This window comes from Syngnathus leptorhynchus, chromosome 5 (assembly GCF_054491065.1).
Source record: "Syngnathus leptorhynchus isolate UIUO chromosome 5, UIUO_Slep, whole genome shotgun sequence".
Lineage (NCBI taxonomy): Eukaryota > Metazoa > Chordata > Actinopteri > Syngnathiformes > Syngnathidae > Syngnathus > Syngnathus leptorhynchus.
In genome coordinates, this window is record NC_141199.1 from 6,663,897 (window position 1) to 6,680,464 (window position 16,568).

The window sequence follows — 16,568 nt, forward strand, 5'->3', positions numbered from 1 at the left end:
CGCCCATATTTGGGCTTTGCTGATGGAGCAGCCCACTAAGGAGTAGGCAAAGAGACTTTTGCTGCTGGCTTAGATGACGAGTAGACGACACCTCCTCAGAATGTATCGGTAATTGATACAAAATAACGCCCCGGGCTATGCTCATTTTAGTCATAAATGGGATAGGGGCTTTCGTGTTTAAAATGGTTTTTTTTTCTTTTTTTATGCGTGTGATAACTGCAATATAGGGAATTTCAGGTCTCACTTGTGAAGTCCAAATACGAGATTTGACCCAGTTCTGGCAGAATGTTATGAATTGAACTTTAATTTGTAGTCATTCTGAATACTTTGGATTAAATCTCATGTATGTTAGAGCAAAAGTGAAAAAAATTACTTAACACCTGATTAAAATCTGCTAAACTAATGTTCTACTCTTTTCCTTAAATATATTTTAATGAGACAGTATATTTTGATTATGTGCAGCCAACGTTCATATCCGGATTAAGAAAATTCATCGGAACAAAATGATTTTTTTTTCAGTGCAGCCATCTCCTGATAAGGACTAATAAGGTGTAAGCTAATTCTGACTATATTATCATCTCGTGCAGTTTTTCTTGATACACTGACGATGATCCTGCATGTGGGTAGCATCCCCATTTAGTGCCGTGAGATGTAATTATGGATTAATTTTCCATAAATCCTGCACAACACATTCATTCGTATTGGTGGCTGTGGCTCTAATTGTGGGGCTAAAGTTGTGTTTGTGCCGTTCTACCCCTTAATTATGTTACATAACAATGTTTTCCTTGAACAAGGAAATAAAAAGTCACACTTTTGTATTAACTTCTCCTATGTTGTCTTTTTATATGTTGACTGGTATTTTGTGTGTCATATGGAAGTTCATCCAAACATATGCCTCTGCCTTCTTGACACTTCTTCAGGAAATAGCAATAATAGGCTTATAAATGCAGTGTGTGTGCGTGCGCGTGTGTGTTTGCCTACCAAGATAACACATTGTGTGTCCTCACTATGGCCCATATCCGTGTTGCTATGGACAATGTGAAAATAGGAAGATAAAGCAGTAGAAGGAATTTACATGTTCAAGGCCCCTTCTCACTTCTCACTTCGTCTTTTTATATTGAGCAGAGTGGGACACTCTGCTCACATAAACATCCAAAATTGCATTCTTTACGAGAATTGCACACATAGCGTCTTGCTCTTTTCGAGAAGAGCCGGGAACATGAAGCACCAGCTTGGAAACAAGCATCTAGGGGGCTGCAGGGCAAGGTTGAAATCAGAGTGCGAGCACACGGGAGACACTTGAGAAGGGGAATTTCTCAACAAGGATGAAAGAACCATCAAAACCATTTTAGGACTCGAGGACTAATTCATTTTCAATTTACGGGCACACATTCTAGAAATTGTTTTCATTTTTCGCTGTGGCCTCTCCTGCAACCGAAGGTTGAGTCTTGGTTAACTTGCGTTATTTGTTGTACTCAAGCGATTTTAAAAAGCTTTGACTTTATGGTTAGAATGGTTTATGTTTTAGAATCACCTCACAAGGTGAAGTGATGCATTTTCTCTTATGTCATGCTTAATGTGCATTTTAGAAGTGTTAATAGCATTTTTCTGTTGTTATTCTTTTGTCAAATGTATAAAACACTTTCAACTGGTTGTCTTCTTTAAATATGTGGAGATGTTGTCTTTGGCTTTCAGAGGGAGATTTTTACTGTGCAAATGTTGAAAGCAAATCACATCAGGAAAAAAACAGCACGAACACAGGTGCCAGTTAGTGATATGGACTTTGCACACATTTTCAGTGCAAACGTCATTTTATTATACATCTACGTATCTCTTGAATGATAATCCATTCACATGTCAACATGATGTTGAAGAATGTTGACCAAAGGTGTAAGTAACCATGTTGCAAGACATGCTGAATGAAATGCAAGAGAGCCAAAGAGGGAAAACCGTTGTTAGGAACACGTTGAGATCTTGCAAATGTCTTGTCCATTTGAAGAAGTGAAGAAGTTGGAATTTTATTTTATAAAGCAATTTCAAATAGACAATTGGTACTTGGATTTGTAGGGTAGGACAGAGTTGAACGAGGGCCCGGCGGGCAGGCAATGAACAGACGGATGGATTGGTAGATAGATTTACATTATTGGCTAGTCCGCACCACAAAATTTACATGTGCATAAAAAGGCCCTTGTGAATTGTTTGTATTTTATGAAACCAGCCTTACAGTCTTGTATCGCTTTCTTGGGCAATTTCCACCTATATCTTCATATTCACATTGGCCAGGTTACATATAATAACAAAAGCTGTGTCTATGAAAGAAATACTCTAAACAACAGTTTATGTAAAGTTTACATACATTGTTAAGTTCACTGTTGAGTGTTTACAGTTAGCAGTTCTTGGGTAAAACTGTACTACACATACATTAATAGTCTCGATCAAAAATGCAATGCAATCACAACATGAACTAGGGTGCATCATAATGAACCACTGGTTGAACCTAGATAATGGTAGAGTGCTTAAGACGATCATCCGGGTTTTAACAGAAAGGTCAGTCAGTGTGTACTAAAAACAGCTGAGTCTGCTAAAGTACTGGGAATGATGTGTTGGTCCAAAGTGAGGTGGGGGAGGTTAATGTCCCAAACACACACACAGACAACACACACGGATGTTTTCTACAGCTGTGTTATTCCCACAGTCACCAACTGAGACATCGAATAGCGCTCACAGACCATCTCCGCCCAAAATGTTCACTTGTGGCTTCCACAATATGTATCGAGCTGAGCAAAGTGTATCTAAAGGGCGATGATTATTATTCCCTTTTTATGACACACGTACACAATAGAAGAGACTCAAAAATTACAAAATGTGGACTCCATGACTGTCATATGGCCTGTCGTCTGACTCATACCAGATCATATCAATGAAATCTGAGCATGTCTTAATTCTAAAAGAATAAACTTTTGGGCATCATCTCATCTTGCGAACAGAGGTGCCACAGTTAATTAAAGATATATGAAGCATAGTCATCCCCTGCTATATCAGGGTTCATTGGCACCCACTCATTATTATTTTAAAGCACTTGTTCAATGAGTTTTCACTGTATACAGACAAGTCCAAATTTATAGTTGCGCATGGTCTACTGCAAGAGATGCAGCATGACAGCCAATGTTACCAGTTCTAAAATCTCTGCAGTGACTCCCCATGGGTTTCAGGATTGATTTTTGTCATGATGGTCTGGGGCCTTTGAATCCTTTGGAAGTCCTTTGAGCATGTAAACCATCCCGATTCTGAGATCCTCCGGCTTCATCCCTTTACTCATTTGCTCATTGTTGAAAGTTAGAACGGAGAGACACTGTTCAAGTTTCACAGCCCCGTTTGTGGAGTAGCCTACCGGAGAATCTCACGGCTGAAGAGAATATATTTTTTTTTTTTGTGTGGGAGGAACACCCTCAATGTGATTAAGCAAACTTCCGATGAATTATGCAGGCAAGATGAGAAGTCACGATGGGGAAACCTTCCTAGTAAGCAGTTTTCAAATGCCAGAAGTAATTATGATCACATACTGTATTGTTCATATCAGCAATGATAAAACTCTTTTCAATTTACACGCTTCTGCCAAAGCAGTTGTAAAGGTGTTACACAGAATGGAAACCAATATGGACATCCAATGACGATACATTCTGTGCAAGTTACCTCAAACAAACCATGGCCTTGTCTCATCCACTAACTATAAATTCCAGCTCTTACAAACTTAATTTTGCGCTTGCAATACTGTACCAAATGTGCCATAGTGACTAAAACACTCTTTTTAAAATGTGATATAAGCTTCACATGAATAAATGTCACCACAGCAACGACAAGCCAAGCTGCAGTCTTGCTTGTCTACAATTCCCTAATCCTTATGTAGATTGACGTTCCCGGAAAAACTCGCTCCTTGTCTCAAGTTCTACATATACTTGAACTCACCACGAAAGGAAGACAAATAACATGCTGATGTTGTATGCTTAAAAGATTTTGATAATTAAATCATCACATTTACTTTGTAGGCTTTGTATCTCTTTTCACACCTGTTTCCAACAGTGCAGGAAATCAAGTAGAATGAGTCAACTCGCAATTTAGCATCTGCTATTTGGGATCTTCAGAAAAGATCACGATTTTAGTGAATCACACACAATGCGCCCACCACCAGAGCTTTTAAACTGTTCCAGCAAACACTCAATTTATTGCCTTTTTTGCTTAGTAGGCCGCTCGTATACTTGAATAGCAACGAACACAAGCACAATTTAACATCAACGACAAGATGGATGAGTGTACTTCTCAATAAAAAATAAATATATGTCCACCGTCACTTTTAAAGGGTGCATTAAAAATCAAATAATGGAACACAAAAATGGGGGAAAACAAATTGTGAGCTGTCATGCTGGACAGTATTTTTAATTTAAAATAAAATCATACCTGTCTAAAATAATGGTGTAAATCATTTCTTCAGTTTTTTTTTCAGAAAAACAAACTGAACCAGCTGTTTATCATATTTATCAAAAACATCATATCTGTCTAACTAAAGATGTAGCTAATTTACAGAGGTGCCCATCATCCTAATGAGATGTTTCAGGGAAAAACATTATTTTTATCTATATAGTGTAATATTGACCATAAATTTAGGAGGGTGACGATGCATTTGTAAAAAGCTCAGAACAAAACAGGGCTGTTTCTGCTTCATCATAAGAGACTTTTCTGTTCATGTCACATCTACGTACTGGACATTAATACAATTTTTATTCATTTATACATTTTCTTATGACAACACATCATAGTCATAAACATAATAAATGAAACCTGTCATCTCACTTTACAAACATACAATCGAGGTAATGGCCACTTTAAAAATCTTCTCGAATCTTTTAAAATAGTAAATCTGGGTCATCGTTGTTCTCAGGTCTGATCAGCTGAATTCAAAACTCTGACAGACCAGTAACTTGAGGCTCTTTCAGGGTGGTATCCCACTCAAAATGTAAGACTTTCTTTTGAGACTTCAGTTTCTCCTACTCTGTGATTCACTTGCCATGGAGTCAAGGCTGAAGCGCGATCCTGAAATTCTTGGCACAAACCTAAAAACATCGCTCAAGTCTGGATTGAGCTACTCACATAAGAATTTAGGTGTTTAAAATTGAATCTAGTGTACATACTATGACACTGATTTTGAATATAGACAAAAGAATATTCTCTGTATTTCATCTGCATTCTCATATTTTGTCAATGCACGTTCTTAAAATGCTTCTGTAGGCCGTGTTGAGAATTCACACGTGTTAAAACACTTTCAGTAATGCCTCTCGGTGGTTTTGTGATGTTCATATCAAATGAGAAAATGATGATTTTCATGTTTGGCTTTCTTTTGGAGTAGAATTTTGGACAGAATGGACTGCAGCTGCACATTTGACCTTAGAAATGCAACTATATCTCTGCATGACAGAAAGGCAGCATATGAAACTTTTGAACTCTTTTATAGGCCTCCTTCAGTGAGGCACAGTATTTTCTGCCTCACCTTTCACTTTTTTTAATCATCAATTTAATGTGATCAGCAAAACTAAATATAGCTGAAACTTGATTTTATGCGCTTTGATTCTACGCGACTTTCTGTCAAACGTGGTTTGGTCATGGACCACAATTTATAAAGATATTAGGACAGTCTGAGGCTAAATGACTAGCCATAAAGCTTAGCGTGAGTGATTTGATTTTTGTGACTAATTTAAAGGTGTTAGATAAATTTGACAAGTCGGAACCACACTCCATTGTGCGACCACAGATTTGGCAATCAGGAAAGGCTGTTTGATCCTTACATGATCGCTACCCCAATTGGCAATATAATAATTTTTTATAATTATGTTGTCTTAGTTTTGACCCAGAACAATGATGTTATTCCCCAAATATAAACACGTGTATCATAGTACGTCTTTCCCTACTGCAATTTCTCAATACGCTCGGATGCATGGCTCTGATATTATTACACCTCCAAGACTTTATAAATAACGCGCTTTCATGGTTAACATGATTCCCAAAGTCTGGACCACAAAGTTCACGTAAAAATCAAGGTTCAGCTTTATCCATCCATCCATCCATCCATCCATCCATTTTCTGTACGTGCCGTTTGAAGTCAAATTTGCCCTCTTGCAAAAAATACATCCAGAGTCAGATATGCTTTGATGCAAATTTTATTGATTACATTCTTTTTTTTTCAGACTGTGGCTGACAAATGACATACTCACACAGAGAATGGGAATGAAAATAAAATTCAGCACTCCACCTCAAACCTCTTCCTCTGACCCCTCTAGCTCTTACTCTCACTCTACATCTCATCTGCCTTAGACCTCCTCGATCCATGCTTGCAAAGAACAACACAGGCCTAAAGACTGATTGCAAATTTTAAAAAAATTGTGAAGAAGTGTCAAACCGGTGTTTTTAGTGATTACATACTGATCAGGGAGTTTCTAAGAGCTCGTAGCATGTGGTTTCTGTTCTGTAACCACAACTGATAAATGGCGTTTGAACTTCTTGAATGACATCTGTGTTAACTGTTTTGCTAAAAAGGTGGGAAAACCAATCTAAAAAGAAGAGGTTAATACATTTGCATGAGGTATTTTCTGCTCTGCTGAGATGGTGATGATGAAGACTGTGGGGTTCCCAGTTTCTTCAAACGGGTCAAAGCAATCAATAAAAACATTAATTCTCAGTTGTTTTATGACTCATAGTCCGAGTAAACTTCAACTGGGGATAACAAATCAAAAGCTTGAGTTAATCACGCCTTGCCTTTTTGTTTAAAAACTGTGTGCGTGTGTGTGTCTGTGTGTGTGAGCGCGTCTCCGTGTACATAATGTATTTGTGTTATCAGCAGTGGAGAGTTTCACTGCCTGTGCTAAAACGATTCCACCACAAAAATGTTTTGATCGCTTGCCTCACATGGTTAAGCATTCATCATTTCACACTGTGCTCTTTTTGACTGCAACCCAAGGACAAAAAAAACACACGCACACACACAGCAATGTGAGTAGGAGAGTTCAAAATAGTTGTTTGAACAGCATTGCTAGAAGGCCTTTTTCTGTCACTCTGTTCTCTTTATCTTTAGACATATATTTATAAATAGATATTATTTTTTTTCTATTGACTTGATTTGCACTTAAAGTGTCATTCATGTTTATTCCATATAATTCTCTGGCTTTGCCGCACAGCAAGGGGAAATCCTTCAGTATCCATAATTCACGCTTCACGGCTCTTCTCCCTCTCTCGTCTACCACTATTTCTCCCTCTGTAGGCCTAGTTCTGAGTGTGGGCGTGTATCTGTGTGTACATTTTGTCCATGCGTGCACGTGCGTTTACAAGAAGGAAATCAAGAGAGTGAGTGATCAGAATACAGATGCAAATTCAGATAGAAGTCCAAACAAACACGTGTATTTGCACCTTTGCACATACACACAATCTCACATTCCCTTGTGAAAGTAGTTACCAATTTTAATGATTCAGTATGCAAAGCGGAGCAAAATTGAAATGCTGAGAGCACATGAGCACTAGCGGTATATCAAAGAGACTTCTGTGGCACACAAATCAAATTGCATGCAAACCCAACCATCTGGCTGAGTAAGCCATCGGGGATCAAATAAATGTGGAAATGTTCTCCAAATGTTTTGTTTAAATTCAGGTTGTTGTTGTTTTTTTTAATACTAAAATACCTTAAGTTCTGTCAGTGTGTCTGTCCAAATAAACAAGTCTCCTTTTTAAGACAAAATGAATCAGTTGAACCAATGTCTTGAGACTAAAAGTGCTTCGTAACGTATAACTTTTTGTGATAAATTGTACTTGCAAGAGTAGTTTTGGTACCACACATATTTACTTAGTATATACATATGTTAAGAAGAAACCGTACTTTTACTTCTTTACATTGAGCTGCATTCCATATGCTACCTTTTATCTAGTTATTAACATATTGCTTATTTGAGCATTTGGGGGGGGGGGGGGGGGGTCATGCCTCTAGTCTTTGTGCTGCTTAATGCTGGCTGTTCACAAATCAAACATAATGGCAAGTGATGTTTAACTCCTTTTTCCTATTCAAGCAGATCCAAGCAGCCACATGACCGCACAGAATCTTTGCTGGCTTGTCAAAGCGACTAATTTCTATGACAACTCACCCATTACACTCAGATCTCGAGTACTTTTGAGCAGGTTACGTTTTTAGTCTTACCCAAGTAAATATTTGGCAGGACCATTGTTTGATTTTACTTGAGTCCTATTTTTATTCTATTATTAAATTAACTGTGCTCTTACTTAAGTACAGTTTTTGGCTGCTATATTCCCCCCATCTCGTATAAAATGTTTCTATTGTGTATGTCATAATTTAAAAGTAGATAAAAAGATCTAGAGATTACAAATCATGTAATACCCTCATTTTAATTGACACTATCAGATATTACTATTAATTGAACAATATGTTCAATCGACATGTTTTGTGTCGCTAAATGAATAACCTTACTCAAATGGGGTTGCATGGCCCAGGTGGTTTTGTGCATGTCGTCTTGCTCATAGTTCATCGGTTTGATTCGCAAGCCCTGTGAGAATTAGCTAATGCCAAATACGAAACTGCTCATTTGTTCTTATGCTGCCTAGGTTAAAAAAAGATATGTGCTATGCAAGTAAAAGCTAATGATAATAAACCTAATAAAATAAAGAACATTCTGTCAAAACGGACTATTATGGCTGTAAAAGCAGTTTCGTTTCAATGACTCTATAACGGATATTCACTTAATGTCCCTGATGTGAATAATCAGGGAACATTCCTCTTGAAGAGGTTTAGTGGCATTAAAAACAGCAAAAACAAAGGTTTAGTGGCATTAAAAACAGCAAAATCATCATACATTAAAGCATCTAGTATTTAGTATCAGGCCAAGCTTGAATGCATTGTTCAAATGGATTATTAGATGCCAGGCAATTTTTTACTTTTACTTTCACTTCATGGATTCATTCTTTTGGCATTATGGTATGTGTCTCACACACACAAAGATTGGCCTCAGCGGGAATCCAAGTGCAAGAATCCAAGGACAGCCCTGACACGTGGAGCTGACATGGCCAAGACCTTCTGGTCCTACGCCACTCTCTTTCAGCATGTGTGTGCGCATGTGCATGCGTGTGTGTCTCTGTGTGTCCATGTTTATGGCTGGCACTCAAAGCTCACATTCCCTTCTGTCCTCTGCCTGCGCGTGAGCACGTTGATCTGGCCATTGAGCACGTTCCAGTGTCCACTGCGTGCGTGCGTGTGTGTGTGTGGGGGGGGGGTGCATGCGTGTGTGTGTGTGTGTGTGTGTGTGTGTGTGTGTGTGTGTGTGTGTGTGTGTGTGTGTGTGTGTGTGTGTGTGTGTGTGTGTGTGTGTGTGTGTGTGTGTGTGTGTGTGTGGTCTCTATCAACTTGGTCTCGGAGAAGTTGATCATACAATACAATACAATACAAAACAAGTTTATTTCTTGAATGCATTTTACAACAACAGCAGCTGTAACAAAAACGCTTCACATGTAACAATGGGACAACCACAAAGACAGTGAAAAGAGTCAATTGAAACACAAATTAAAATATATATTTACATACATACATATACATATATACATTCAGTAAAAAGCCAAAGAATAAAAATGGCTGTTCAAATGAGTTTTAAAAATGTACGGAAAAGGGCCTTGCCTAAGATTTAAAGAGAGGTCATTCCAAGGGGAAGGAGCGGCAACATAAAAAGCTCGATCCCCTCTGGGAAGGTACGTAGGGGTGGTAAGGTGAGGCAATTTAACGAAACAAATAGAAATATCTCAAAATAAAGTCTAATTTATATGAGGAACATCTATATTAGAAGTATCTTAAAATGAAGTCTTATTTATATTAGGAGCCAATGGAGTGAGGTGATTCTGGCTGCACGATATGCCAGGTTTATCCAGTCATTCCAGTTTGTCATTTCAAAGAAGAGCACTTCCAGGAAGTGGGAAAGTAGGGCAGCGCGGGCAAAAGCACACACTAGCACTTAACTGCAGCTCCTGGTTGACGCATCACACAACACAGCAATATGCGTGAGATTGTTCACTTGCAAGCCGGCCAATGTGGGAATCAAATTGGAGCAAAGGTACGCTAATGAAACAAATAATGATCTGTTTTCTGTTGTTTTCTAGTTTGTGAACATAAATGTTAAATAGGTCAACACCGGGGGCAAGTGCAGAATAAGTGTTTCTAAATCTCTGGCAGCTGGTTATAAGAAAATGTTATTGTCGTATTCCTTAGCCCTCCTAATGATGTTGGGTCGTTGAAAGGTACGTGAAAAGATGTTTAAATTATAAGATAGGGCATTTTGAATATCCCTCACGGGATCAAAGAATGTGGTGTCGCAATCAAAGGTGTTGTACACGTCTCTGCATGTCTTGTTTGAGAGACAATGTTTTTATACTAAAGTCGCTAAATTTAGTCAAACTAAATCATATAGGTTTGTGAAAATGGGCTTCATTTGAAATGTATTGCTGTCTGTCTGTCTGTACAGAAGAGGGAAGGTCAATTAGTCATTTGAGAACTCTTAACTTAATTACTCTACAATGAGTGACATTTTCTTTATTTTTTACTTGACAAGTGCTCCTTATATACCTAAAAAAAATATCAAACTAATATAAAACTAAACTAAACTAAAACGGAGCATTTTAGAAAAATTATAACTATCCAATACTAACCAAACTGCTGTAAAAAGTAAAAAAAAAAAAAAAAAAGATAAGTCAAAAACGATAAAAAATTTAACTTTAATCAAAGTGTCTGAAACTTTTATAACACCCTTTCTTTTTTTTTGTGGTGGCACTGAAACGGGTTATGAAGATGAGCCGTCTCCCTCAAAACGATGTCGACTTATTCAAATAAATTGGTGTATGTTTGTTTAGTATTCAGTTAAGTTTGCAAGACTCGACACGCAGCATGTGTGTTACACAGGTCGGTTTGGATTCTTTTACAGGGTGTAATTGTTGTATGGTAGAAATACACTAAGCCTTCTTTTCTGCTGCCATGAACTCATGGTACCCATGCGGTTTGCGAATATGTGCCATTAACACTGGATCCCTAAAATTCAGTACGAACTACGAGCTGGCACGATGTCTCCATTTATAATGGGAACACCAGGTGACCAATTGTACTGATCTATGTAAAGTATAAAAACACCAACATCCCATGATTCATGAATTAACGGCCAAAGCAGCCAAATTCAGTGTGTGTGTGTGTGTGTGTGTGTGTGTGTGTGTGTGTGTGTGTGTGTGTGTGTGTGTGTGTGTGTGTGTGTGTGTGTTCGCCTTTGTGTACTAATGTGGGGATGATATATTTGTCCTTTTCGATGTCATGCTGTCTTTGTTGCTTCGATGAATTGTATGTGGCCACACTTGTTCACATCCAGTGAATCAGTCATTGAATAAAGACGTGTTCCTCACTTCTGCCACAACATTAGGTTTTGCATTCATTTGCAAATCAGACAGAAAAAAAGAGATAGGAAATTTCTACCAGTCAAATTGTTCACTTCAAAAAGCAAGCAGGTTTGTGAACTACCCGATTGCAAATGTTGCAGGTAGTGACGGGAAACCAGTATAGCTGATCTATGTTCCGCTTTTACCACAAAAGTTATTTTTTAAAATTAAAAAAAAACATCAAAGACCTAACTTGAGAAATTATTGAATGAAGAAATGAAGGTGGGAAGACTCACAAATAAGCAGCAGCTGAAGGAACCTGTAGTAAAAGTCTGGCAAAGCATCTCAAAGAAAGAATTGTTTTCCCAATTATTCTTAAGCAATTTCTAATTTTCTTTGTACATTGTGATTATTATTTTTCTAATTATTGCAAATGACATAAAAGGCAACATCTTGGAAACCTTTGTTGTTGTTCAAATCTTCCTTGATGCAGAATTTATAATGTTTCATGTGAGTGAATTGTTTTGTCTGGACCAGTTTTGGGAAGTAATCAGTGACGAGCATGGCATTGACCCAACTGGATCCTACCAAGGAGAGGATGACCTCCAACTGGAACGAATCAATGTCTACTACAATGAGGCTTCAGGTCAGGAATCTGCCATGACGTGTGTTTTTAGGAAATTAAAATCCAAGTTTAGGATGACCTATTTGATCCGTAGGAGGAAAGTATGTCCCAAGGGCAGTCTTGGTGGATTTGGAGCCAGGCACCATGGACTCTGTTCGGTCCGGCCCATTTGGAAAGATATTTAGACCCGACAACTTTGTCTTTGGTAAACTACAACTTTAGCTAATACAAGACGTTATGAAATTCAATTGTGACCAAAATGTGGTCTTTCTTTCCAGGCCAGAGTGGAGCGGGAAATAACTGGGCCAAAGGTCACTACACTGAAGGAGCCGAGCTGGTGGACTCGGTTCTGGATGTGGTAAGGAAGGAGGCCGAGGGATGCGACTGCCTTCAGGGGTTCCAGCTGACGCATTCTTTGGGTGGTGGTACCGGATCTGGAATGGGAACTCTGCTCATCAGCAAGATCCGTGAGGAGTACCCGGACCGCATCATGACCACCTTCAGTGTGGTGCCCTCTCCGAAGGTATAACTCATATCATTCTCAGAGGTCATTCCACAATTGGAGTAAAATGGAGAATGTGCTCCATTTCTGGAATGACCCTCGACACTTTAGCCTCGGTGGAGTTCTACACTCTGCTGAGTGAAGTTGCAGTTTTTAATTGGAACATTTCACCCGCAGGTGTCCGACACAGTGGTGGAGCCCTACAACGCCACCCTCTCGGTCCACCAGCTTGTTGAGAACACAGACGAGACCTTCTGCATTGATAACGAAGCCTTGTACGACATCTGCTTCCGTACCCTCAAGCTGACCACACCCACTTACGGAGACCTCAACCACCTGGTTTCTGCCACCATGAGTGGTGTGACAACCTGCTTGCGTTTTCCCGGGCAGCTGAACGCGGACCTCCGTAAACTGGCCGTCAACATGGTGCCATTCCCTCGTTTGCACTTCTTTATGCCGGGCTTCGCTCCGCTCACCAGCAGGGGAAGCACACAGTACAGAGCCCTCACTGTGCCCGAACTAACTCTGCAGATGTTTGATGCCAAAAATATGATGGCTGCTTGTGACCCCCGCCACGGGCGCTACCTCACCGTAGCTGCCATATTTCGTGGCCGCATGTCCATGAAGGAGGTGGATGAGCAGATGCTGAACGTGCAAAACAAGAACAGCAGCTACTTCGTCGAGTGGATCCCCAACAACGTCAAAACGGCCGTTTGCGACATCCCGCCGCGCGGTCTCAAGATGTCCGCCACCTTCATCGGTAACAGCACTGCCATCCAGGAGCTGTTCAAGCGGATCTCTGAGCAGTTCACCGCTATGTTCCGCCGAAAGGCTTTTCTCCACTGGTACACGGGCGAGGGCATGGATGAAATGGAGTTCACTGAGGCGGAAAGCAACATGAATGATTTGGTGTCGGAGTACCAGCAATACCAGGAAGCCACCGCTGAGGAGGGAGAATTTGAAGAGGAGGAAGAGGACGAGATGGCCTAAGACTTTTCACAATTCACTGCCTGCATGCGCTTCCTGTAACCTCTGCATTATCTGCACTATCACTCCTGCCTCTTCTCTCCATTAGCAACTGTATACCTTTGCCCAAGTCATCGGTGGGTTCACTGGTCTCTACCTAACAACAGTGGCCACATAGTGGTCTGTCAGACTCATCAACTTTCTGGTAATGTTTCTTTTGTTCACTACACAGTTATACATTTCTGCCATATGCAGTGCATTGAGCTTTAATTCATTTGTTTCATTTGGTATTTGACTTCAATAAATGTATTGGTAAGCATAGTGATGGTGGTGTTTTTTTTGCTTCTTCATTCAGCCTGAACATGAAACGCAAGTCATTTCCACATCACAGCTTTGTCAGGGAAAGAAAAGAAAAAAAGACACACTTCTCTTGTTTTTTAAAAAAAAATTCTTACATTACAAAATTAAAGCGACGATACAAACGTTCGGGCTCCTCCCTGGCCAGGTGAATAAAATTGAGCAGAAAATAAAGACACTGTGTGGTTCCACTCGATGCTTCCCCGATCACAATTCAAAATGTGATCATGGCCTGTGTGTGTGTGTGTATGTACAGATAGAGTCTTTACATCATAAATAACTAAAGATATGCTTTTGGTGGCAAGTGAATATAGAAATTTTGAATTTGTGGCATGCACACATGATATGACACAAGACTGACATAAAGCAGGAAGTGTTCAGTCACACGCAGACAGCAGTGGTTGTGGCAGACTGCCGCAACTTCCCTTTGTCTTCCTGAATGACAACAGAGAGTACCTGCTGAGGATCTTGCCCCTTCGGAACCAACACATGGACACAGTGGCATTCAGACAGCATGGGCTCCAGAATCAGGTATGTTATTATCAATTATCAAGAGAAAACTTCTCTTCTTGCCGTCTTGTCACTTCCTCTCAGATCTGTGAATACATTGCATAACTATAACTTTAAGTCAACTGAAAGGACAACAGAATGTGCTTGTCACAGAAAGCCTTATATCTTTTTGGTGTTTGTTAGGCTTACTGTTTAACATTCCGGTGTCAAATGTAACGGGTTCTCATCTGACTTTGTTTTCACAGACAAAATCCTGAGCGAGCCTTCATCGTATTCTTTGAGGCTTCATGTCCTATAGCCAGAGATGAAGGTCACTCCCTTTTCACTACCTTACAACAAGGCCTGTGAGCGTTTCCATAACTGTCCATTACTATCAACAGAATTTCATCCAATACACTCCCAAATTAAGTAATGAAAGTGTTAGGTTTCTTTGTCTCCAGCACTCATTCTGTCTTCCTACAAGATAGAGGACAGTGGCTATACATAATGTACATGCTGTTAAATGTCAAGCAACGCCATCTAAGCCAAACAACTGCCTGAAATGGATGGTAAAAACACAATTTGTAACGATAGGTAACCTTGCACAATGCATCAGAGATTTGAATCTCGTCTTCCAACACTGGCATTGCTTATGTTATTATTACTGCATTTCAGAAACTCATTTTAACCTGCAGGGTTTGGCGGAAGTCATAAGTTGTTGAGCAACAACAACGAAATCAAGGGATACATTCATAACAACATCTAAATTATTATACAATTTTTTTTAATGATTATTATTGCTCCTAATTAATGCACTTTTTAAATTTTGAATAACAACAGTGACTTAATCATTTATTTAAACTGACAGTATTTACTGTAGTTGATTGGTTTTGAGGTGAAATAACAGTATTCGTCAGTGTGCATCAGAGAAGAGGAAAGCCTGTCCTGGCTTCTCACCAGTACCCAAACTAATTAGGTCAACTAAATTGTGTCTTTGAGGACAAAACAGAAAGTAGAGATTATGTTCACTAAATCAAAACACTAGCCTATCCGCCAAGTTTGCTTTGTCACACTATCAGCTCTGAAAGATTTTTACCAAAATCGCCACTACAACACTAATTTCCAAACCACACAAACAACAGCAATTTGATTTCCCATTGAAGAACCGTTGAACGTTTGGTTGAAATGCATGATGATGAATTTCTAATTAAAAACATAGACATCGTATTCAATGCTTAATAGTGTTACAAATGTGTATGACGGTGACTGCTGCACCTGATGGCGGACATGCCATTCAGAGGGGACGCATCAAGGACGAACATTCCCACAACCTAATAATTTGAGGATTCTGAATAACTTGCAGGACAAATAGTACAAAAGTTTCTTTTACAAAATGAATGTACAAAAGGAATTCTTAATGATGGTTTGCTGATCAGCAGTTCAAACCCTTCAAATGTTAGCAGATATTTTATATATGCATTAGAAAATTAAAATAGATAACATTTTGTTGTGTACATTGGTTCAATTAAAACTAATAAATTTTGTCCTTATTTAAAATGTATCTTTAAATGTATAAATGACAGTTTTGTTATATATCTGATTAGAAATGTGAAGTCCAATGATGCAGCCAGAAGCGCTACTGGAAAAACGGTGGTCCACTCTATCATGTAAGTTGCCCATCCTTGCAGTACAGTAAAGACCTCCCTCCATCAAGGCCAGCAATCTTCGTTTGACTCATAACCAAATGCGAATGTGCACCTCACACTTGCTGCTGATGTCCCATTCACTGTATGTCCTGTTCATGACAGATTTTGGAGAAAACTTTGAAAAATACATTTGAAATGTAAAAATAAAAATCTTTGATCAAGGCCTACATTGCACGGATTCCTCCTGGGAGGTCAACATTTATTTGAGCAGATTCGTTGTTTGTTTATTTGCTTGCTTGTTGTTTGTCTAGTAGTGGCTTTGGCATTATCTTGCTAATTGACTAAAATTAAGGCGATGAAATTATAATCTCTTTGGTGGAGGTAATGAGCCATTAATGACCACCTGTTCAGGGCCTGTGGGGAGTGTGCCGTCGCCAAACACAGTGTTGTTTAAACATGATTGCCACACTACATTGTGGGTTGGGGGGCACACGATGACGTGTGTGTCAAAAGGGAGCCGTTGGGTTTTAATGAT

The 16,568-nt window shown here is 39.3% G+C and overlaps 1 protein-coding gene and 1 long non-coding RNA gene across 2 annotated transcripts; both read left to right on the top strand.

Moving 5' to 3' along the window:
• Positions 1-10,005: 10,005 nt before the first annotated feature.
• On the top strand, positions 10,006-13,862 carry LOC147056575 (tubulin beta-4B chain-like). The gene is made up of 5 exons (XM_085912035.1): positions 10,006-10,145; positions 11,986-12,094; positions 12,168-12,278; positions 12,352-12,596; positions 12,753-13,862. The coding sequence occupies exons 1-5, from the start codon at positions 10,089-10,091 to the stop codon at positions 13,563-13,565; spliced, it is 1,335 nt and encodes a 444-aa protein (XP_085768161.1). The 5' UTR covers positions 10,006-10,088; the 3' UTR covers positions 13,566-13,862.
• A 441-nt stretch (positions 13,863-14,303) lies between these two features.
• LOC147056576 (uncharacterized) lies at positions 14,304-16,111 on the top strand. The gene is made up of 3 exons (XR_015066128.1): positions 14,304-14,429; positions 14,654-14,718; positions 15,992-16,111. It is a non-coding gene; the product is annotated as an uncharacterized LOC147056576 (long non-coding RNA).
• The last annotated feature ends 457 nt before the right edge of the window (positions 16,112-16,568 follow it).

Bases quoted from the DNA above. Each gene is read 5' to 3' on its own strand.
- LOC147056575 (XM_085912035.1), top strand. From the start codon at position 10,089: ATGCGTGAGATTGTTCACTTGCAAGCCGGCCAATGTGGGAATCAAATT. The intron at 12,095-12,167 runs GTCAGGAATCTG...TTTGATCCGTAG, and splicing joins CTACTACAATGAGGCTTCAG to GAGGAAAGTATGTCCCAAGG. The intron at 12,279-12,351 runs GTAAACTACAAC...CTTTCTTTCCAG, and splicing joins ACCCGACAACTTTGTCTTTG to GCCAGAGTGGAGCGGGAAAT.